The sequence below is a fragment of the Delphinapterus leucas genome, chromosome 17 (assembly GCF_059928025.1).
Source record: "Delphinapterus leucas isolate spDelLeu-1000000601 "Yukka" chromosome 17, BTC_Dleu_Yukka2, whole genome shotgun sequence".
In the NCBI taxonomy this organism is placed as follows: Eukaryota; Metazoa; Chordata; class Mammalia; order Artiodactyla; family Monodontidae; genus Delphinapterus; species Delphinapterus leucas.
The window spans coordinates 78,723,808-78,748,639 of record NC_143145.1 but is presented as its reverse complement, the minus strand read 5'-3'; the positions used below and the strand labels follow the sequence as shown (position 1 = coordinate 78,748,639).

At 43.0% G+C, this 24,832-nt stretch overlaps 1 protein-coding gene across 1 annotated transcript in view; it reads right to left on the bottom strand.

Annotated features, from left to right (window-relative positions):
* Positions 1-24,832, bottom strand: part of CA8 (carbonic anhydrase 8 (inactive)) — a 266,760-nt gene that overhangs the window by 141,367 nt on the left and 100,561 nt on the right. Inside the window, exon 6 of the mRNA XM_089899127.1 lies at positions 1,026-24,400. Within this exon, the coding sequence (XP_089755253.1) occupies positions 1,026-1,212 (187 nt within the window). The 5' untranslated portion in view covers positions 1,213-24,400. The remainder of the gene's footprint in view (positions 1-1,025; positions 24,401-24,832) is intronic.

The window sequence follows — 24,832 nt, the reverse complement described above, 5'->3', positions numbered from 1 at the left end:
ATTTTTGCATTCATATTTTGAATGATCTAATGTTATCAAATAACACATTCAAAGTCCTAGACTAATAAGATATTCTATTTGCCTACACAGAGGTACTAATTTATGGCTCTAGAAAATTTAGATCTTTAAGTGATTAGAAAAAAAATGATACCACAAAAATTTCCTCTGTTCATTAGTTTAATTATGTGCAGTACTTGGGAAATTCCTATAACACTCAGCATTCTTGGTGAGAGCCAAAAACCATAAATCTGTTGCTAGTGAATAAACACTCCTTACCAGAAATGCGAACACAGTATTCTGAAGTGTGCATAAGTGTATATACGCATACCTGTATGTACGTATTATATACATAATACTCTTTTCGTATTTTTATAATTCAAGTTGTAAACTCTACGTTTGTTTCAATATATGTAGCCAACATCAGCACCAGTAGTCAGCTCTGTTAGGAGTCCTACATCTTCAGGGATACATTTAGGAAACTAAACGTTTTATTAAAAGGGCAGCCCCCGTCTTGCCAGGTCCACTGATTCAGCTCAAAACTGAGGAAGACTTGATCGGTGTCAGCATCCTCAGAGAAAAGATCAGTGGCTCAAATACTTTCTCCCCGCAGGCAAGCAAGAAACTAATAGTTTCACTAACGCTATATGAGAAAAGAATCTGAAAAAGAATGACTGTATGTAGATAGATGCATAACTGAATCACCTGGCTGTACAGCTGAAACTAACACAACGCTCTAAATCAGCTATACGCCAATAAAACATTTTTTAAAAGAAACTAATAGTTTCACTAACGCTGTATTCTCAAGGTGTTGAGTACAGCACAGCGCGGCTCTTCTCGCTACTCGCAAGAAATGTCACCGCCGCAGCCTTCAGGCTCGCCCTCCGGACCGCGGCAGATGCCAACCGCTGCCCGGCAGCAAGGCCGGGCTCCCCGACGCGAACGCCGGCGGCTGGCACCCCCGCTCTCCCCGGAGCGCCTGGTGCCCCGAAACGGGCCGGGGGCGTGCGCAAGTGTCGGGGACGCACGTGGGAAAGAGCGGACGCGGGGCGCGGCGAGCGCGCCAGAGCAGCGGGACACCAGCGGCGCCAACCTCCCGACGCGCGGCCGGTTACCTTCCTCGTAGCCCCACTCCACACCCTCCTCCTCTTCCTCCTCATCCTCCTCCTTCTCCGGGAAGGCCACGGAATCTTCGATGAAGCTCAGGTCAGCCATGGGGAGGCCGTGGGTCCCCTCGGCGCTCTCGCCTGCGGTGCCTGCGCCTCTGCGAGGCTAGCGCTCCGGAGCGCGAGGCGGCGCACAGGGCGGTGGGAGCGCGCGTGCAAGTGGGAGCGCTCCCGCGTGTGGGAGCGCGCCTGTGTGCGTGAGGCAAGCGCGCGAGAATGAGTGTGAGCGCGTGCGGTGAAGGGCAACGTGGGTGTGAGCGCGCGAGCGAGCGCGAGCGGCGCGAGGCGGGAGTCGTCGGGCGGCCAGCCCTGGGGGCGCGCCCGAGTCCGGCCGGAGCGGGAACGAAGCCGCGGCTCCGGGAGCGCGATCAGGCGAGTTATAAACCCGGCCGGGGCGTGGCTGGCACGGGAGGGACCGCCTCCTGCGCTCAGGCGGGGGCCCGGGATGGACCGCACGAAGAGGCCCCAGGGCTACGGGCCGAACGCACGGAAGCAGGAGAACCCACCCCTAGACACACACACGCACGCACGCACGCTCGGCCTCCCGCGCCCAACCCCGGTGCGCAGGGGCTAGGCCAGGGTCTTCCTACCCTAATTTACTGTCATCTTATTCCAGGAAATACCACAAAGAAAGAAAGGGGTCGGGGAGAAGAGACACGAATTGCCCCGCATAAGAGTAAAGAGAGGGCTGGAGAACCCTGTACCAAAACAAAAAAAAGTTTCCCGCTCCGAATCTTAGTCGTTGAATATTTACTTTTTAATTCATCCTTAGAGACCAGCGGAAACGATTATAGAAAATTTTCCAGGAAACGTATAGTTCCTAAAAACACTCAAGGAAAAAAATATTATTTTAATCTAGAGAAGAAATTTTAGGGAAATTTTTCCATTAAAAAAAAAAAGGCAAGAGGAGTGAAAGACAGTAAAGGAAGGCTGTTTAGTTTTAGTTTTAAGCCTGGCTTAAAACTTCGGGCGCAGCTGACTGTGTACACAGCTCCCAATCACCTGGTGAAATCGTGTAAATAATGAAATGCACACATAACATAACAAACAGGAACTTTGCTGATCCAAAGAGTCACCTCTTGAATATGCTTCTCAATCCAGGGCGAATGACTTCAACCCCCTGTTCCAAGAGCTTTTAACTCAGAGCAGGTTAACCCCGCATTTTTAGAAGGTCTGTGTGCATAGTAAGCTCAGATTTGGACCTTAGGTAAGATTTTTATTAATGTGCACCAAAATGTAAGCAGGTTGAGTAGCGGGTTTCTAAATGATACCATCCTTATGAATGCTTAACTCCTCGTGTAAGGATGGAGATGCTCACGTTGGAGATGTTTAGTTTCTGTGTTCCCAGCCCTCACTGCCTACTCAGCCCTCTACTTTTGTAAAAAACGACTTTATAGGCTATTAGAAATTTCTCCGGAAAATGGATTGGGACTAAAGGGGGTGGGGGGGAGGGGCGGACTCAACCAATTCTGCCACTTTCTGGAATGTTTAGCAAAATAGATAAAAGCTATTGGTCAACTTTAGCTTTGAGGATTTCAAGCATTCTTGTAATTTCTCTTTTCCCTTAACACAGAGACCAGAAAGTCCACCATTCAGAGGACTGATACACAGTTTGAGAGAGACTAAACTCATTCTTCACTCACTGCCTTTTGGTGTTCTTTAGTGGAGACCCTCCCTCCTCTGCACCCCAGTAAGCCTGGGATTGACAGAAGCAGAGGTCTACCCTAAAGATATAGCCTTTAAAAATGATAAGCACTAAAATAATAATAATAATAATAAGCACTGCCCAAAATATTAACCACTTTCCACTGAAGTTCTTCTAAAAGGAACATTTTATTTCTTTTTCCATTTTTGAAAACTTTTTCACAGTCTTGAAAATTTCAATCGACTTTCTTTTTAGAAGTAGGTTCACACGTTCATCAAATGCTGCAACTCATGGAACCCAGGCAGGATCCTGAGAACAAGATAGATCACTTTGTGACCTTGAGCTCGTCAGCAGTGTCCATTCCCCTTTGCCCCCAAACCTGCATGGATGCTAGATTGCAACCCCTGTGTGACCACCAATTTCATTTAAAGGATCACATGAATTATAGAGATGTTTACCAAACCAGAGGACAGCAAAATCTTGTGGGAAAAGCTCAGTTTTCCATGAGTAAATGGTGCGCCGTATCTACAACAGATAGGCTGAGAGATTGAATTGTTAATCCTGAATTTTGCAACTCATAGACAATTTTGCATATAGCCCACGATGTATTCATAAATACAGTTAGCTACTAGACAAACGTATGTTTACCCATATTTGTTCTTTGTGAATTTTTCAACATCATGTGTGTAATGTAACTCCTCTCTGCAAGCCTAGGATACCTGCCCAGCAAGCAACATATGAGCTATTCCACCATGCGTCCAGATATTCAATTAACAGGCTTAATTGCTTTGAGACTGTGTGCTTCAGAATTCTGCTAATTAATAGCACCTTAAGACCTTCTCTTCTCAGATCGCTGTACTATATTATCACTAAAGGTGGAGTTTCTATTTCTAGTTATTATAAGATATCTGTCGCCATAAAACCTGAACACACAGATCAAAGATATAGGCCATTGCTTTGATTTACAAGATAGAACAAGCACACCTAAATCCAGTATCAGAGAGTCTAAAAATATTCATGCTCTATATTATGAATATTAGTACTACACATATCCCTCTGTATAATTTTAATGCATTTCAACCTAGTATCATTTTTATTGATAATTCCTTAAATCAACTGTATATTGCTCACTTTTAGTGTTTGCATAACTGAGGTCAAACCACATCCTAAAACAATTTATTAAAACTAAGATATATGTAACTAATTACTATCCGATACTAAGAAAAGAGAAATAGAAATACCTAAAAGGAGCAAACGAATCTAGATATCACAGCACCGCACACTTACACAGCCCTCTGCTCCCAATCTTTTCTCACCCTTTATCTACCTTCCCAAGGCTTTCTTACTGTACTGATGAGTTTGGGCCCTAGAGTTGTCATAAATGATCATTACCTTCTTGTGCACACCTTGTGCTCTAGGAACACCTCAAGGATGGAGCTAATATTTGCATGTCAAGTAGCTTTGAACCAGATCAATTTCTGAACTTCACCAACAATGAATTGTGTTCCTTTGTGTGCACCGCTCTGTTGTGGGAGACCCCAGAATGAATAAAATCCTGTTTGTGCCCTTAAAGAATTTACAGTTGTCTTGGGAGTGAGGAGGTGAGAAGAGATAATTAAGTGTAATAAAGGCAGTATGTTAAATAGAGAGGCAAGTACCATCACCATCTAAGGAAGGCGCGATTCACACACAAGGGAATGATCCAGGAAGGTTTCTGGGAAAAGATAGCATTTTAGGCCCACCATAAAAGATGAGTAGGATTTTTTGGTGGGCAGTGAGGGAGGGAGTACGATTACTGGCATGACCAATGATGCTGAATCATGAAAGTGCTTGTCATCGATCCATTTTCTTCTCTGAGAGCCTTCTATGACCTGCCAAGACCCATCCGCGATACTCAAAAAATGTGTGCTTCAGTGGGCTCATGTCTGAAGTAAGATGCTTCTCTGGTTGTTACATTCGCTAATCTGATTTTTGTTTTGTCAGTATAGATGTCAAAATTTTCCTCACTATATACATTTTGATTTCTGAAGGTTTCAAGCTTTGTTTAGTAGGCAAGTTCTGATTCTTTCATATTTCTTTCTGCAACAGATTAATCTCATATTTTGCCTGCTTCGAGTAGCATTTATCAACCTAATTTGTTTGACCTCTTCTTGGTCTCTTGTCTTCAGAATCATCAACTTTTAGTCTTTGGGTTCAGTGTAGCTGTGGAAGATTGTACAGTAAGTCCCCTACATATGAATGAGTTCCGTTCTGAGAGTGCGTTCCTAAGTCCAGTTTGTTCGTTGGTCCAACCAAGTTAGCCTAGGTAGCCAACTAACACAGTCGGCTATATAGTACTATACTGTAATAGGTTTATAATACTTTTCACACAAATAATACATTAAAAAAAACACAAAAAAGAAAGAAAACCTTTTTAATCTTACAGTACAGTACCTTGGAAAGTACAGTAGCACGGTATAACAGCTGACATCCAGGGGCTGGCATCGAGTGAACAGGCAGGAAGAGTTACGGGCTGGAGGAGGGAGAGGAGGTGGGAGATGGTAGAGCTGAAGGACCGTCAGCGATAGGAGACAGTGGGCAAGCTGCAATTTCACTCACGCCTGATATTGATGGAACGTACATTTGCATTTTTGAAAGTTCACAACTTGAAGGTTCGTATGTATCTTTTCTGTCATTCTCTGGCCCTTTCTGTGAGATTGTACCTCACAGCTTTGACCAAGTAAATATCAGTAGAAGTGCATGCACCACTTCCCAATAGAAGCTTTAGGAGTTATTATGTGGTTCCACCACTATATTTGTCTCTCTGCCCCAAAATGACCCAGTCCAAGAAAGGCACTGCTCCTTCAGTCAGTCTGGATCCTGGAGTAAAAAGCATGCAGAGAGCAGAACCACAGACACCCCAAAGTCAACCTATTATGTCAGTGAGAAATAAACCTTTGAAAAGGCACTGAGGTTTCAGGGCTGTTTGTTACAGCAGCATAACCTAGCAAAAGCTGATTGTTACAGTAGCCACTCAGGTAAAGATGAGTTCAAGGGTAATCTTCATTGGCTCAAATGCTTTTTGGCACCTGTCTTTTTTTCAAAGTAAAAGTACCTCTCTGACCTGTAAGGAAACTAAACAGCCTAAAGCAGTGCACTTATCTCTGCCTTGCAAACTTCTTAGAAGGCCTGGTCCTAACTGGGATCCTGACAGCCTCACCACACCATGAGAAAGCCCTCATCCATGGAAAACCCCCCATCTCCTCCAGTAGACATGGGCCATAGCTCTCTTCACTTCTCTGAGATCACACCAATTATGTCTGGGGCCCAGTGCCCCCTTCAGCACCAAAATGACAGAGGCTGAATCTGGGATGTCTGAGATCATTATATTGATGGCTCCACAATCTGTCTTTATAACAAGCAAAACCTTATGCAGGGAGCCTTCCTAGTGTTTGCCAAAGGAAATCGCCCACTCAAGTGGTTAAAGTGCATTCATAATAAATCTGTGTAGATCTCTAGCCCTGAAATGAAGATTGTGTTTGAAGTACGTGTTGTATAACCTCCTCCAATAGACAATGAGCTCCTCTAGGGCAAGAGGTTCATCTTATTTCTCTTTGTATCCTCTCATGGTAGGACTTAAGACTTAGCTTCCACGTGCCACCTGATCAGCCTTTACCAATATATTAGTGCAATAAAAATTACGATTGCTGGGCTTCCCTGGTGGCACAGTGGTTGAGAGTCCGCCTGCCGATGCAGGGGACACGGGTTCGTGCCCCAGTCCGGGAAGATACCACATGCCACGGAGCAGCTAGGTCCGTGAGCCATGGCCGCTGAGCCTGCGCGTCCGGAGCCTGTGTTCCGCAACGGGAGAGGCCACAACAGTGAGAGGCCCGCGTACCGCCAAAAAAAAAAGTTACGATTGCTAAGGTGGACGCTTTCAGGGTACAGTGGGACCATGGAAAAGGGAGTGATCAAGTTCACTTGGTGGCAGGTGTGTCAATAGGGGCTTCGTAAAGGAAGTGACATGTGAGCTGGGTCTTAAAAGATAAATAAGTGTTCTTTTGCCCACAGAAGAGAGAAGGAAGTGAGGTAAGAAAGACATTCCAGTGAAAAGGAAAACCAAACAGCAAAAACTGGAATATAGAAGCCAGCCTGGGTTCACTTTTTGATCAAGTTTTTCTTTTTCTGTGGTGTTAATAGAAGGCTTTCTGTGGTGTTAGTAAAAGGGCAAAGGGACACCTTTAAATAGTGTGTCTCTGTTTTAGTGATTTTTTTTTAAGTCTCAAAATAATCTCATGACGTGAAATAAAGTACAAAGTAAATGATAGGCAGGTACATACTGTTGACAGAACAACAATGCTAAAAATGTATTGAGGGAATTCCCTGGCAGTCCAGTGGTTAGGACGCTGTGCTTTCACTGACGAGGGCTGGGGTTCAATCCCTGGTCAGGGAACTAAGATCCCACAAGCCAAGCGGTATGGCCAAAAAAATAAAAAATTATCCTCAAGGATACAGAGACTTTTACGCCAAAAAAAAATAGGTTTAAAAAACAAATGTTTTGAGCCCTCTTGATGTGAAGAAACGATGCAATGGCCAAGTTAGAGTAGGCTGTTGGCCTGACTCATACTTCAGTTCCCACAGCAACTGGGATGCCTCACTCTGCCCTACAACATGCTGTTGGCAGTAGGAGATGCGCTATGCCTGTTGTGCAAAATGGCAAAGCCAATTCATAGGAAAATAATATTCGGGCACTACAGTTGTCTCCAAAGATGGCTGCTGTAATTCCTGTCCTGTAGGCACATGAGAGGGGAGGCTGGTTCCCCTTCCCTTGAATCAGGGCTGGCTTTGTGACTTGCTTTGTCCAGTAGACAGTGGTAGAGTGACCCTGGGCCAGTTTGGGGCTTTGCCTCTAAGAGGGCTGGCCGATTCCTCTTTTGCTCTTAGGAACCAGTCATCATGGAAGAAACTCTACCACCCCAAGCCCGCCATGCTGTGAGGAAGCCCAAGCCAGCCACGTGACAACACCTGCAGCAGCCCAGGGCACAGGTGACTGAGACCTTCCAGCCCAGCTTAGCCAGCAGCCGAATGCAGCCAGGTGAGTGGCTCCACCTGACAGTGTGTGGGGCAGAAAAATTGCCCGTCTGAGACCTGCCTGAATTCCTGGCCCACAGAATTGTGAGAAATCATAAATCATTGTTTTAAGCCACTAAGCTTTGGGGTGGTTAATTATGCAGCATAAAGAACTGAAACAGCACTAACTGTGTCCCAGGCACTATGTCAAGCATCCCCCATAGACTGTCTCCTTTAAGTCTCATAAGAGCTTTAGAAATATCATTGCATGTTCAGATGAGATTGTCGGTGGCCATAGACAGAGGTGTGGGTGACCTGAGATCTGCCTCTCTTAGAACCTGTGCTCGGAACTGCCAAACTGACTGCCTGCAGAGTTGGTGAACTCAGCTAATGTGCTCTGTCTCCACAACCAGGAGAATGTGGGTTGTAAAACAGTTAAGAACCAGACAGGAATTTAAATGCATACTCCAGCTCTAATGCACCCTGCCTCTGGGCAAACAGGGAGGTATGCTGGACCAGTCTTGGCAGCTGGAGTCAAGAGGGTCAAAAATGGAAGGGTCAAGGAAGCTAAGAAAGGAAGCTTGGAAAAAGAGCCATACAAAACTGAAACATTTTTTTAATTAATAGACTTTTTTTTGAGCAGTTTTTTTTCCAAAACAATTAAGCAGAAAGTACAGACAGTTGCCACCTACCCCCTCATGTCAGCCCAGTTTCCCCTATTACTAGCATCTTGCATTCGTGTGGTACATTTGTTACAATTGATGAGGCAATATTAATGATATATTATTATTAACTAGAAGTCCATAGATTACAGTAGGGTTCACTCTTTATGTTGTACATTCTGTGTATAACTTTAAGACTCTGCTTTGGGGATTTGATGAAATTTGGTATTTTTATTCTGCTCTTGGAATCCCATTTCCAAACATAACAATCCAGCTGTGGGAATTCCCTGGCGGTCCAGTGGTTAGCACTCCATGCTTTTACTGCCATGGCCCTGGTTCAGTCCCTGGTTGGGGAACTAAGATCCCACCAGCCATGTGGAGTGGCAAAAAAAAAGAAAGACTTTGCTTAGGTATAGAAAAGGGAATCTGTGGCTGGAATCCCGTGTTGAAGAGATTTGCTCCCAAATTAACCCTACTCTGCAACCATGCATTAGTCCATCTCTGTTGCTCCTCTGACCTCTCCCCTCTCTGTCCTTCTGTTTGTCTTAGCCTCTGCTTCAACCTCAGGCTTGCCCTGCTCAGACTAACAACTCAGGATTTGATCTCTCTCTCTCTCTCTTTTTTTTTTTTTTAATATTGGCTGCGCCAGTTCTTAGTTGTGGCATGCAGGATCTTTTTTTTAGTTGTGGCATGTGGACTTGTAGTTGCAGCATGCATGCAGGATCTAGTTCCCCGACCAGGGATTGAACCCGGGCCCCCTGCATTGGGAGTGCAGAGTTTTACCCACTGGACCACTAGGGAAGTCCCAGGATTTGATGTCACTTGACGGACTACAGGGTCCCTCTCACTGGTTGATTTGCTAATCAAAACTTGCTATTATGTATTATGTGTGTAATGTGATTTCACTCATTAATTCATAATAATATGATAAAAGGTATCTTTTTATAGATGAGGAAACTGAAACTCAGAGAATTAAGTGCTTTGCCCATGTTCACAGAGCTAACAAGTACGGGAGTTAACCAGGTCTACCCAGCTCTACAGCCAACACTTATTCCAGACCCCTTTCCCACCTCTCACCTTAGAGTCAGGTTTTAGCCACTGTTGTAACAAACTCCCATTCAAAGTGTCATTAGTTATTCATCCATTCACATTTGCAACCAGCACTCAATGGGCTATAAATTAAGTACCTCCTTAGCCATCTAACACGCTACTCGTCAAAAAACAGAAAGCCTTCAGGGTGTTTTATATTAAATATTTCTATTTCATAAAGAGTTTGTGTAATGAGGAGGAACCAGGGACACTAATGAAATACACAAAGCAATAAACATTCCTAATGCTATTGGAGCACACATGTTGACATTATGGTAGGAACCCCATTGACTGGGCTTCACTAACCATCACTTTTAGCATAATTTTTAATGATGGAAGAAAGAGGTTAGCATGGTGCTAAGTACCCACAAGGTACTAAACCAGACTGACTGCACTAGTTTCGACTGGGCTTTAATTATTTAAAGGGCAGCAACACACAACATTATAGCTTGATAGTCCCCAACTTGAAAGGAGATAACAGAAATAGACTAAAACTACAACATGAGAGATTTAGGTGAGACACAATAATTATCAGATATAAAGAATTATCAAACGTCTGATGGAAATACGTATCTTATTAAATGGATTATTATCTTTAGCATAATACACTATGTTGGAAGGTGGTATAGTATAATGGCTTTGTTGCTTAATAAGTTTGATCTTGATGAAGTCATTTAGGCTCTCTTTGCCTCGATTTCCTCATCAATAAAATGAGGACAATAATGGTACCAGACCAAAAGCGGTGTTGAGGAGATTACCTAAATTCATACAGATGATGCATCTGAACGAGAAGAGCCAGTTCTACCAGGATGCTTGTGAAAATGCAGATTTGTTCCAGTGCAATTGATATATCAGGGAACAATCTGAGCACACCAAGACTTCCCTGTTCGCTCAGGCCACTTTCTTTTCTGTGAGAAACATGAGATGGAAGCAGAAAAAACTGCACGCAGTTGACCCGAGTCATGACGGGACTACACATGTGCGCACATGCACACACTCAGACGTCGGCCAGCTACGTCTGACATGACAATTCTCCGTCAGACTTCAGGTGACCCTCCTTCCACCCCTTCACAGTAAGTCACAAGCTGCAAACCCTTCTACAAGCAAACATCAGGTCTTTTCCAAGTTAAAATGCTGCACTTATTTTAGCATTTATGCATTTCTTAACCTTTGAAGTGTGTAAAAGCGGCTACCATTTTATTCCATTCCTTTGGGTTTTTTTTAAATGTGTCACTGATGAAGGGTTTGAGTGTTGTGCCCCAATCCCATTTTCCCCAGAAGCCCTGTGGCTGTTTTTGCCAATTTTTCATAGCACAGTGTTTTTTAGGAACACATGTATCACATTATAGCAAAACAGACTGTATCTGCCACTAATAAGCACTCAAATAGTGTGATTATTATTGTTGTAATATAAGAAACTGACACTTGGTGTATATGACCTGGCTGTTTTCTTAGATCATTTTATCTTTGAGTTAATTTGGTTATTGTCATCATTTAGTTTGAATACTGTCCATCTCACTGTTATTCATGTTATTGTTGTATTCGTATTTAGGAATGTCTTTATGATTTGCATATTTGTGAAATTGCTCCAAGTATGTGAACCAGAGATGCCAAAAATTCTAAATGTTATTTAAATAAACCCAATCAGTGTTAATCCTGTAAGCAGACACGGGAAAACCACACTTCACACCAAAGCAGGGGAAGGAGTTAGGGCTGGAAATGAGCACAGTTTGGGCAACAAGTATGAATCAAATACTACTGGACTTATTTACTCATTTAATCCTTGTGACAACTCTGTGATGTAAGTTTTATTACCACTATTTGACAGACGAGGAAACTGAGGCCCAGAGAGTTTATGTAACTTCCCCAAAATGAAAGAAACAATGAGCGATGAAATTAGGATATGCACACAATCTGCTCGCTTGGTATGGCTTCCATTACTCCAGTAATAGGATGTTGTGACTCAAGAAGCATGTTGGACAACCAGTAAATACCTGCTGACAAGATCACTGACAAGCTAAAATCTGTCTTTCAGAAAGGCATTTGACATTCAAAAGGTTTTAGATCCCTACCGATGTACACAGTATAGTACCAAGATGTTAGCTAATTAGACCTTACCGTTTCTCACCGACTGTTGCCAATTCCCTATTAGCTGTGACCCCTCCTAGATTCTCTCAATCTTGACTCTTCTATGCTCTCAAAATTCCCATGCATGCGCTGCACACAGAATTGATCTCAGCTGGGTTGAATCAACCTCTTCTATACCCACAACACCAGATACTTTCTGGTCCCCAGATACACCGTGTATTTCACGTTGCGGGTGGTGTTTTCTCCGCACAAATGAAGAACTCCTGTTCATTTTCCTGTTCCCCTCCTCAGCCCTTCTTAGCCCCTGACTATCTACAAAACTCTGCTCAAGTTCTTCCTCCCTACGTAGGCTTCCCCGCCTCCCACAGTTTGCCAAAGTAGGTGCTATTCTATTCTGGAAGCATTTGCACCATAATCATTGCTTCCATATCTTTCTCCAGCGCTTGAGTATAAGCTCTCAAGAAACAGTGACTACATATCATTCGTCGTGGAATACCCAAGACCTAGTAAGAGGCAGGTCTTGCCTCAAAATAATGCTTGTTGACTAATGCACATGACCAGATTTTAATCATTTTTAAAATAACCTAGAACAAATGCTTTGGAAAGTCCATAATCTGACTCTAAAATGAACATTCTGGGTCTGCAAAAAGTGATTCAGAACACTTCCAGGCAAAAATAACTGAACTGTATTGTTTCATATACTGCACACTTTGAAGGTCAAAGTCCTATTCTTACACAGAGTTTCTAAGCCACAATACATCTGAATCAGTTCTTTTTTATGGAACACTTCATAAAATTTTATTACATTTTGAAAGTCTCTACATTTTATCTTTTAAAACCGTTGATTTTTGTCCTCCTTGGGAATTGCCCCAGCTTGGATAAGCTTCCCTCTGTAACAGAAGCCTGATGAGAACCTGCTGTTCCTGACCGGTGAGCACATCCAAGCCCATTTGTATTTGGAGTTGATGGAAACCATGTGCATTTGTGACGACTGTGAGAAAGTGGTCCCTGCTGTATTCCAGAACTTCCTAAGGAGAAGGAACTTTTGTTTCTCTGTAAGGATATGTGTTTCTTTGTATCTACTAAGAAGAAACTTTTGTCTTCTTGGCTACCAAGACTACCCAGACCTGTCTCCTTTTCCAGTACATGGAAATATAACTCCTCCTCCCTTTTTTTTCCTTTTCATAACTGCCTTGGCACTAACTGATGATCTTTGAGGGGCCGAACCAAAAAACTTGTGCAAGAAATATGAGTTTTGATAGCATAAGTTGAAAAAGGAATACCTGATGGATACTGAGGGATAAAACCATTGGATAAGCACCAATGGGCAAACTGAAGTTCCCAAGGATAACTAGATACATTCTAGTTGGGAAATGATGTGGCATCAGTAAATTAGTTATAGATGTATTTGCCAATTTCTGCAATTATAAAATTAAGAAAGTTCCTTTTGGAGATTGGAAGATGTAAATTTGAGGAAAAATTAAAAGAAAGCCTATCTTGTACAATTAATAACTTTTGAAAAATTATGCTATAGTTTTAAAAATCTATAGTTTTCTGAAAGATTTAGATAAATTCATGGATTCAATAGCCAATGGGTATGTTACCCAAAGAAAAACAGGGCTATTGATGCCTCTGGGGTCTAACACATTGGAAAATCATGTCCCAGCACTGAATACCCTTTATAAGAACACAACAATCTGAAACTCCACTTTTGACTTATTCTTATGTTAATGTTTACATATTCTCAAAAGCTGTAACCTTCTGTTGGAAGTCAAAAGCAAATAAAACATTAGGTGCTCAAGAATGAGATAAAGATATAATAGAGGAGGGCTTCCCTGGTGGCACAGTGGTTGAGAGTCCGCCTGCCGATGCAGGGGACACGGGTTTATGCCCCGGTCCGGGAGGATCCCACATGCTGCAGAGCGGCTGGGCCCGTGAGCCATGACCACTGAGCCTGCACGTCCGGGGCCTGGTACTCCACAACAGGAGAGGCCACAACAGTGAGAGGCCCGCGTACCACAAAAAAAAAAAAAGATATAATAGAGGAAACTTTAACAAAGACTGAGAAAGGCAGAATCCTTTGGAGTCCACCCTGAAAGTCTTAATTTCCCTGAACAAACACCATCATCTCACAAAAACACAAAACAAATATCTAACACGCGTACCCATTATCAAGAGAAGCATTTTTCACCTTATGGGTAAAGATCTTAGGTTTGTCTAAACCAGTGGTTTTTATTTTTTTTTTCAGAATAAACTGGACTTAATCAATTTTATCAGATTCTTTCATGAGTCTCAGATATTCTTGTATCCTGTATTATTTTTTCTTTCAATTTCCATATATATATTTTTAACACCTTTATTGGAGTATAATTGCTTTACAATCGTGTGTTAGTTTTTGCTTTATAACAAAGGAAATCAGCTATACATATATCCCCATATCTCCTCCCTCTTGCGTCTCCCTCCCTCTCTCCCTATCCCACCCCTCTAGGTGGTCACAAAGCACCGAGCTGATCTCCCTGTGCTATGTGGCTGCTTCCCACTAGCTACCTATTTTACATTTGGTAGTGTATATATGTCCATGCCACTCTCTCACTTTGTCCCAGCTTACCCTTCCCCCTCCCCGTGTCCTCAAATCCATTCTCTATGTCTGCGTCTTTATTCCTGTCCTGCCCCTAGGTTCTTCAGAACCTTTTTTTTTTTTAGATTCCATATATATGTGTTAGCATACAGTATTTGTTTTTCTTTCTGACTTACTTCACTCTGTATGACAGACTCTAGGTCCATCCACCTCACTACAAATAACTCCGTTTCGTTTCTTTTTATGGCTGAGTAATATTCCATTGTATATATGTGCCACATCTTCTTTATCCATTCATCTGTCAATGGACACTTAGGTTGCTTCCATGTCCTGGCTACTGTAAATAGAGCTGCAGTGAACATTGTGTAAACCAGCGGTTTTTAAAGTATGGTCCTGGACCAGCAGTATCACATCACCTGAGAAATAGTTAGGAATGCAAATTTCTGGGCTCCACTCCAGACTCACCAAATCAGAACCTCTGAGGCTAGAGCTAGCGATTGTTTTTTAACAAGTCCTCCAGGCTAAAGTTTGAGAACCAGTGGTCTTAGACCTGTGCTGTCCAGTAAGGTAATTACAAGTTGCTATCAAGCATTTGAAACATGGCTAGTCCAAATTGAGATGTGTAGGTAAGTGTAAAATTCACAATGAATTTCAGAAACATAGTACAAAAAAAAAATTAAAAGATTTCACTCATGTTTTTATATTGATTACATGGTGAAATAATAATGAATCGGAATATCAGGTTAAACAAAGTGTACTGTTAAAATCAATTTAATCGGTTTTTAAAAAATTTTTAATCCACCTATAAGACAATTTACAATTACATATGAGCTGCATTATATTTCTATAGGACAAGACTGCTCTAGACCAAACTTCTTAAAAATGTAAAAATTCACTCTGCGGAATTCCTATAGAAAATTATATAACCTCTGCTTAAATATTTTCAATGGCGAGGAATCCACCTATGAGCACCTTCTGAACAGGTCTTTCATATATACTGAATTAAGACCTGCCTTGCTGTAACTTCCTGTTTTTTTTTTTGGTTGTTTTGTTTGTTTGTTTGTTGTTTTGTTTTTTTCCTTTACGTAGTTCTGACCTCCAGAACTGCACAGAATAAGGATAACCTTTTGCTTCATGACAATTCTTCAGTATTTTATAACTTGAATCACTGTCAACAATGTGTCTTTGTGTTTGCTAGGCTGAAAATATCCCCTGTACCATCATTTGTCCACATAATGCATGATTTCAAGAGCTTCTGCTTTCACAGTTACTGTCTGTTAAGCATCCTCTTCTTTGGAAATATCCCTCGTATAGGAAAAATGGTCCACGTATTGGAAAAGGGCCAAAGTGATTTCTGGAGCTCAGGGCATTGTTACCAAACCCTCTGGGCTTATCTAATTCCAAAGGGGTGAGCACTTTCACTTGATTGACAAGGCTATTTTCCAAATCTGCAGGGATAGAGTTGAAGTTATAGAAAACGGATTACAACACAAATGTTGTATGCCCATAGCAGTGCAGTGATTCCTGTTCATGGCAATGCAAATGAAGTTTGTCTGGCAGAGAATATAAATCTCTATAAGTCAAAAACACATTTAAGTGGATTTTAATTAATGAGTTAAATAAAGTATTTGACACATATTCATTTTATTTTTGTGATTTTACCTTTCTGAAAATTACGCTTTACCACTCCTGAAATAGGATTCCCGGCACATAGGATAATGCAGTGGATGTGCGCTGAGTACCGTGGGCTCCTCTCTGCTTGACGGGCTACTCCACATCTCCTAACTCCAGAATTTTCTAACGAGCTCATTAGCACTACAGAAACAAAACATTCATTCTTTTCTTCACAGATGATACTCTAGCTAAGTTTCCCCTACCGAATACCTTTTATTTTATAACTCAGATGCTGGATTTTTTTCTTACACTTATGCCTTTTAAGTTTAATTTTGAGAATTTGAGTACATTATTCCAACCTGAGGAAATGACTATTGTATCATTTCTGTCTTTATCAAAATGCAAACTGGATGCCAAAAATCACTCAGAACTCAGGGAGGCGTTTGGTAAGCAAACTCTGCTTCCACAGGAGGGATGAGAGAGAGGAAGAGGGAGAAGACCCTCTATAGAAGCAAGGGCAAGCAGAGGCTGACCCGGGTGTGGTAGGACTGAGACTTATACAGTCTGAGGGCGGGGCCTGCTCTTCTGCAAGAATAATTCACAGTTGTCCACTCTTCCTTATGTTATGTTATACATCAATAAAATGACTCTCCTAGGGCTTCCCTGGTGGCGCAGTGGTTGGGAGTCCGCCTGCCGATGCAGGGGACACGGGTTTGTGCCCCGGTCCGGGAAGAATCCACATGCCGCAGAGCGGCTGGGCCCGTGAGCCATGGCCGCTGAGCCCGCGCGTCCGGAGCCTGTGCTCCGCAATGGGAGAGGCCACAACAGTGAGAGGCCCGCGTACCGCAAAAAAAATAAAAATAAAAATGACTCTCCTAAATCTTTCTACTGAATTTTAAAAATCCATCTTAGAAGTCAGAGTACACTTTTTTCATGGAATAAGGTGGTCAGAGGGAACAGCTTTACTCCTTTTGGTGAAGTTTGCAATTTGCCTTTCACAAATGTTAGTGACTCGACGGTTAGCCATGATTCCTCCTTTGGATTGTCAACTGGAAGCAGTTTGCATCTTGTTGGTTACTTGTGAGAAGAGAAGGGAAAGGAAACAGCATCAAAATACAACCTTGAAGTGAGTACGCTTTATAAGTGAGGCTGTTGCTAAATACGACGACTGTCCTTCGCGAAATACAAAATTATACCTGATTGATCGTAACGGTTGAAATTTTCCTCATTTTCTACAATAATCATTAGCCAAAAACAACTCTCTAATCTTGTAATGCCAACACTGTACAGATTTAGGAGCTTTTTAGTACTAAGCATATAATAAATTGTCCAGAAATATTTTTGATTGTCTTTGGATGTTAACTATAACATGTCCTGTGAGTATAAATTCCTGAACATTATTTTTAAATAAACACTCATCTGTAGCCAAAAAAAAGAATAAAAATTTTACATTCATAAAAAAATAATAAGAATATAAAATTAAGAATATAAAGTCGCCAGAGCACCTTCAAGGGTCTTGCAAGTGACTCCATGAAAGTAAGGGACCCTGACCTGAGCTTCTTTGGCTTCCCCGTGAATCTGTTCTGCATCAGCTAACTGGCTGGCACAGAGCAGGTCCTCAGTACCTGGGCTGATTTATTTATTTATCACAATTTTTATGTCATTGTTTCTGTGACTCCTTACCTCTTATGAAAGATATGTACAACGGACTTCCCTTGTGGCACAGTGGTTAAGAATCCGCCTGCCAGTGCAGGGGACACAGGTTCAAGCCCTGGTCCAGGAAGATCCCACATTCCACGGAGTAACTAAACCTGTGCACCACAACTACAGAGCCTGCTCTCTAGAGCCTGCGAGCCACAGCTACTGAGCCCGCGTGCCACAACTACTGAAGCCCACGCGCCTAGAGCCCGTGCTCCACAACAAGAGGTGCCACCGCAATGAGAAGCCCATGCACACTGCAACGAAGACTCAACGCAGCCAAAAATAAATAAATTCATTTTAAAAAAAAGATACATACAAGCCTCCATGCACCTATTTTTTATTAGGTTTATTTAAAAGATGTCCTGAGCTTATTCTGTTTTCTCTTTTAGATGTCTCATAAATAGCTATTTTCAAGTGCCTGAAGTTAACTTGGGTTTTTCCCAGAGTGAAACAATGGGGAGACGGCTCTGAAAGCAACAGGTAAGTGAAATTGAGGATCAAATTTATAAAAACAAGCTGTCTTACTTTTGTAATTATAGTACACTAATAGGAACTTTCAAAAGAAACTGATTCAGGGCCCTTGGGGGCCAGTAGTAAGTCCTAGCTCCCTCGGCAGCCATGTTCCCATGTATCATTGTGGGTGGTGATGAGCCCAGCACACTCAGGTTTCTCACCCTGTCCTATGTATTTTCACCTTCTAATTCAATATTTTTAAACACATTAAAAGAAATGCCCAAGAGCCCTGAAAGCCAACACAAATCACAAAAGAGAAGCCAGAGAGAGTACACGAGGGTCAAAGAGTTCCCCTTTGCCTCTGTGGAAGAAGAGAACAGAAGAACCATGCGCTTTAGCGCACACCGAGTGTCCCGTCTTTTTAGTAACATGAGGGAAAACCTCCTTCCGTGGTCCCTTCCACCTGCTAGCGCTCCATCCCTTCTTCTGGAATGCTCACTCTCCACGGGCTAGGCTGCCTTGTAAGAGGTAGAAGGCCATGCTGCCCACCCACCTCTGTGCTGTCTCCCCAGGAGCTGAAGGAAGAGAAAGATCCTACTGCACTGCATGCGTGTGTTGCCGATAATTTGGGTGGGATTTTGTTCTCATTGCTGTAGGGTGAATGAAAGGGTGTGTGATCCCCCATGTGTGAATTTGAGTTTCAGCTGAGCCCACTTCTGGAATGGTTTATGACTCACATGAGCCCCCTTTTGCGAGTCCAGGCCCCCATTTCATACCAAGGGAAGTGGTCTGTGTAAGTCCACAGAATTGTAATGGCATAAATATTTAATGACCAGAGCATGTGTTCAATAACAGTAGAGTTTGGAAGATTCTTCCCTTTTAATCTCACTGTACAGTGTAGCCTAGTAGTATTTAGGACCAAATTCCAGCTCCCCCGATTGCCAGCTGTGTAACCTCGGCAGATCACTTAAAACTTTCTAAGCCTCACCTTCCCTATCTGTAAAACGCAGTAAGATGTAATAGCAACATTTACTTCTTATGTGATTATGGAGATAATGTATTGAAATAGTTGCCTGCACTGCCCAGGACACCTTCAGTGCTTAGGAAAAGGGTAGCTGCTGTTACAACTTTTGTCATTTGTCATTATGTATTGTAATGACTTTTTTTTTTTTTTTTTTTTTTTTTGCGATACGGGGGTCTCTCACTGTTGGGGCCTCTCCCGTTGCGGAGCACAGGCTCCGGACGCGCAGGCTCAGCGGCCATAGCTCACGGGCCCAGCCGCTCCGCGGCATGTGGGATCTTCCCGGACCGGGGCACGAACCCGTGTGCCCTGCATCGGCAGGCGGACTCTCAACCACTGCGCCACCAGGGAAGCCCCCTGTAATGACTTTTTAACCCTTATATTCAAGTATACATAACGTAAAGTTTACCTGTTGAAAGTGTACAGTTCAATGGTTTTTACTGTATTTACAGAGATGTACAGCCATCTCCATAATCTGAGTTGAGAACATTTTTATCATCTCAGAAAGAAACCTTAGGGACTTCCCTGGCGGTCCAGTGGTTAGGACTCTGCGCTTCCACTGCAGGGAGCACGGGTTTGTTCGCTCCCTGGTCGGGGAACTAAGATCCCGCATGCCGCACGGCGCAGCCGAAAAGAAACCTTACGCCCGTTAGCATCACTTGCATTCCCCCCATCTCCACAACCCTCCGCTGTGCACTTGAATAGAAGTGGTGACAGCGCACATCCTTGCCTTAGTCCCAGCCTTAAGGGTAAAGCGTTCAGTCTTTCATCATTTAGTATGATGCTTGTTGACGGTTTTTGGCACATGTATCAGTTTAAGGAGTTTCCCTCCTGTTCCTAACGTGGTAAGGAGCAGCAGATTTTGTCAAATAGTTTCCTGTGTCTGTTGAGGTGATCACGTCGTTTTTGTCTTTTATTCTATTAATATGGTGTATTTCATTAATTGATTTTCTGATGTTAAACCAAGCTTGCACTCCTGGAATAAATCCCAAGTTCTCATGGTGTCTAATCCTTGTTATATATTGCTGTATTTGGTTTGCTAGTATTTTAAGTATTCAAAGATAGGATTGTATGCCTTAATTAGGCCTAAATAACTAGGTGCGTGATACAGGCTATACTATGCGTCCAAAGGGGCTAAGGCTGGATGAAGTCACATCCTGCTGTTTGCGAAGGATACAGGGGCCAAACTGAGAGCAGAAAATCTTCCCTGCTCTAATCATCTTATAGAAATCATGTTATAGAAATCTGCTGGGTTTTGCATCATTAGGACAACCAGGCACCACTTTCAAATATAAATAATGCAAAAATGTATTTAGTAAACCAAGAAATATATACACCTACATATAATGGGTTCTCCACAAATATCAACTGATGGTGTTAAAATGATATGAAGAGAAAAATGCATGAGAAAAACAAATATCTGGGCCTTGAGAAAGATGACAAAAAAGTGACCAAACATCTGTTCATTCACTTTAAAAACGTTTGTTGATGCTTGTGCCAGACTCTGTGGGGCGGATACCAAAAAGACTAAGATACCGTCCTTGTTCCCAAGGGCTCCTAGTTAGTGTAGAGGGCAGAGCGATAAACAGATAGCTACATTTCAGAGCACTAAGCACAGAGTAGAAATATGTGTGAGGCTCAGAGGAAGCCCAAAAGGGGGAGTAAGGAAGTAAGTCAACCCTCCGTTGACTCACAGATGCAGAACTTGAGGGTACGGAGGGCTGACTGGATATTTATATAAGGGACCTGAGCATCCTCAGATTTTGGTGTCTGCAAGGGGTCCTGGAACAAATCCCCTGCAGACTGAGGGACCACTGTAATGGCGAGAATGTGGAGAAATTGGTAGGCCTTGGTAATCAGTCCATAAATTTACTGTGTAAAGAAGTTCTAGAACTTTTTGATTGTTACATAGGTTTAGAAAAATGTATTTAAACAACGCTTCTATAGCACTATATGCCAGTCTAAGCATTCTACAATTGTTAATTCAATTAACAATCCAATAGGGTAGTGCTGTTATCATTCCCATTTTACAGATGAGAAAACTGAGTCTCTGAGAGGTTAAGAAAGTTGTCTGACTCAGACTGTAGGTGGTGGAAGCAGGATTTAAACCTAGGCATGCTAGCTTCAGTTTCCATGCTTTTACCACTATGCCAGGCCAATGTAAGAACTTGACTTTTAACCTGATATATGTCTCAGGAAATGCTTCTAAAACTTTAATGGACATACAGATCTTTGGGGATCTTGTTAAAAAGCAGATTCAGATTTAGTAGGTCTGATCTGGGGTCTGATATTCTGCATTTCTGACAAGCTCCCAGGGGATGCCAGTGCTGGCAGTCCAAGGACCACACTTTGAGTTTCAAGGGTCTAGGATCTGCTGTCATTTTGTAAAAATATAATATACTCAGGAGTTCCCTGGTGGCCTACTGGTTAGGATTCCAGGCTTTCACTGCCGTGGCCCAGGTTCAATCCCTGGTCAGGGAACTGAGATCCTGCAAGGTACGCAGCACGGCCAAAATATATATATATAATATATTATCATATTATCATAAAATATTATCATATCATATATATCATATATTATCATATAATATATATTATATATATTATATATTAGATACATAATATATATATTATAATTATATAATATATATATATTATCAAAACAGATAATCCATTTCCAGGCCTTATAAACCAAGCATTCTATACATACATGTCCTTAGTCCACTGAAAACTACTGCTATGAATAGCATGTATGACATGAGGTTATTGTGGATATCCGTGCATCATCACTGGGTCCAGATTCATCTCCTCGATAAAAAATAGTGAAACTTAGGGGCCTTCCCTGGTGGTGCAGTGGTTAAGAATCTGCCTGCCAATGCAAGGGACGTGGGTTCGAGCCCTGGCCCGGGAAGATCCCACATGCTGCAGAGCAAGTAAGCCCGTGTGCCACAACTACTGAGGCCTGCGCTCCTAGAGCCTGTGCTCTGCAACAAGAGAGGCCACGACAATGAGAAGCTCGTGCACCACAACAAAGAGTAGCCCCCGCTTGCCGCAACTAGAGAAAACCCACACACAGCAATGAAGACCCAACACAGCCAAAAATAAAAAATAAATTAATTTAAAAAAATAGTGAAACTTAAATCACACTCTCCTTTGACTAACAGAACTGACTTTTCTACAATGCCTCATTTATTTTACATATTTCAGTTCCTCAAAAGTTCCATAAACGATTCTGTAGTGTTCTCTTTTCACCCATTAAATAGGCAATTTCTCTTCTCTTGAAAGAATTCAGGACTTATCCCCACTCTTTGAATACAAATGACTTCCAAAGGCTTTGCAGAGGGAGGGCTTATTTCTTTTGAGGAAACTGAGTCATGAACCACTCTCTAAGAATCCACTCTATGTCCATGGGTTATTTCACAATGCACGGCAACTTCCAAAAATTTAAGTTGGAGAAAGTAGTCAGAGCTCAAGAAAGTTTTTTGATTTTTAAATGATTGCTTTATATTTGTGCCAAATTATATTGTGATAATAATAGCTGAGGTTCACAGAGCATTCTCTGAAAGCCAGGCAGTCCTGTAAGCACAGGCTAACTTCCTCACGCTCACGCTGCGAGACTGTTCTCATGTATTCCTGATTTTCAGCATTGTAAAACAGCTAACCATTTCTTGGGACTTCCCTGGTGGTCCAGTAGATAAGACTCTGCGCTCCCAACGCAGGGGGCCCGGGTTCAGTCCCTGATCAGGGAACTAGATCCCACATGCTGCAACTAAGACCTGGCACAGCCTAATAAATAAATAAAAAGTCAAACTCAGTTTCTAGTTCTTTCCCAAAAAAAAAACAAAACAAAAAAATAGCTAACCATTTCTAGTGTTTATAAATAAGAGACACATGGGACTTCCCTGGTGGCCCAGTGGTTAAGAATCTACCTGCCAATTCAGGGGACACGGGTTCCATCCCTGGTCCAGGAAGATCCCATATGCCGCAGAGCAACTAAGCCCGTGCGCCACAACTACTGAGCCTGCGCTCTAGAGCCCACGAGCCAAAATTATTGAGCCCACGCTCTGCAACTACTGAAGCCCACGTGCCTAGAGCCCGTGCTCCACAGCAAGAGAAGCCACTGCAATGAGAAGCCCGCGCACCGCAACGAAGAGTAGCCCCCGCTCGCCACAACTAGAGAAAGCCCACACGCAGGAATGAAGACCCAATGCAGCCAAAAATAAATAAACTTTTAAAAAAAAAAATAAATAAGAGATACATGGTCATCAGTGCTCAGTAACAGTTATTATTACCCAGTGTTTGGTTGAGTACACGGGTACACAGAGAGGTGAAGCAGATTGCCCAAGGTCACACAGCTGGTAAACATGAGAGCAAAACCAGAAACCAGGAAGTCGAGATCCAGAGCCAAGCTCTGAACCACCAGGTTTTGTTGCTTCTCAAGAGTGAATGAAACCGGATAAGAGCCCTTATCAGAGAGAAACGGGGGCCTCATTTATCCATGACTTCAGCTGTGCTTTCAAACCTACAGAGTAAAATGTGGAACGAGTCAACCGAAAGTTTCGCTAGTCAGCAGCAGGAAGTGGAAACAACACTCTCCAAACAAAGTAAGAGCGAGAGCTCCACGTGCCTGGCCTCGGCCTCCGCCCCAAATGAAATGGACTAGAAGGGTCGGGGTCTCGGGTGGAGAACCTGTATGAGGACCCCATCGCTGAAGAGCAGCTCATAAGAAGGGGAAGTGGCTGCACGTGAGGAGTCTAGATGGAGTCTTCCCATAGACGATACGAACTGTCAGAGACTTTGGACGGGCGTAAGGCCAGGTCTGCCCTGGGCACATTCTCCAGGATGACACCTCCCCTGCATATACACCCTCTCACTGGGGCCGTTTCCCTCAGAAACTCTTGACTCCCTGCCCTCCTACTAAACAGCAGACATTCGATTAACCTTGTTCAGTGATAGCCCAGTTACAGGATTTGCTTTAATCGGGTGTGGTCGGTGGGAAGCTAATCTACGAACCTTGAAAGGGGACAAAAATGATGTTCATCTAAGTTATCGATTGCTGCATAATAAATTATTCCAAAATACGAGTTTAAAAAACATCATCTCACGGTTTCTGTGGGTCAGGACTCTGGGCTTGGCTTGGGTGCCAGCCTCTGTCCCTCACGAGTCTGTAGTCAAGGTGTCACCTGGGGCTGCTGTCATCTTGGGGCTCTGCTGGGGCAGGGTCTGCTTCCACGCTCACTCACGTGGCCATGGGCAGCCTCCGTCCCTGGAAGCCGGTGGCCGGAGACATCAGTTCCTTTCCACATGGGTCTCTCCACAGGGCAGCTCAGGACATGGCTGCCAGTTTGAGAGAGAGGGAGGGAGAGAATCAGAATGAATCCAGAGTCTTTTTATAACTTAACCTGGAAGAGGCATCCCATCCCCCGTGCCCCATTCTATCTGCTAGAAGCAAGTCCCAAAATCCCAGCCTACGTTCGAGGGGAAGGGATAACACGAGGGTATGAGCACCACTGGGTCTGTCTTAGCAGCAAAAGGCAGACAGAGACAGTGGGAGAGATTTGACGAGGGGAAAGTCTTATTGAACCTTAAGATTGTAATATTGATACAAAAACACCTCCACACAGCCAAGCTGCTAAGCTGCCAGCAGCCTATCAATCAAATCATAGAAATACGCAGGAAGAATGCAGTGACACTTTCTCCCTTTTTGTCTGAGTCATCAGCGAACCCTCAGCAATTTTCCTTCCCTGGCTGTGTCGGTTGACCCTTTAG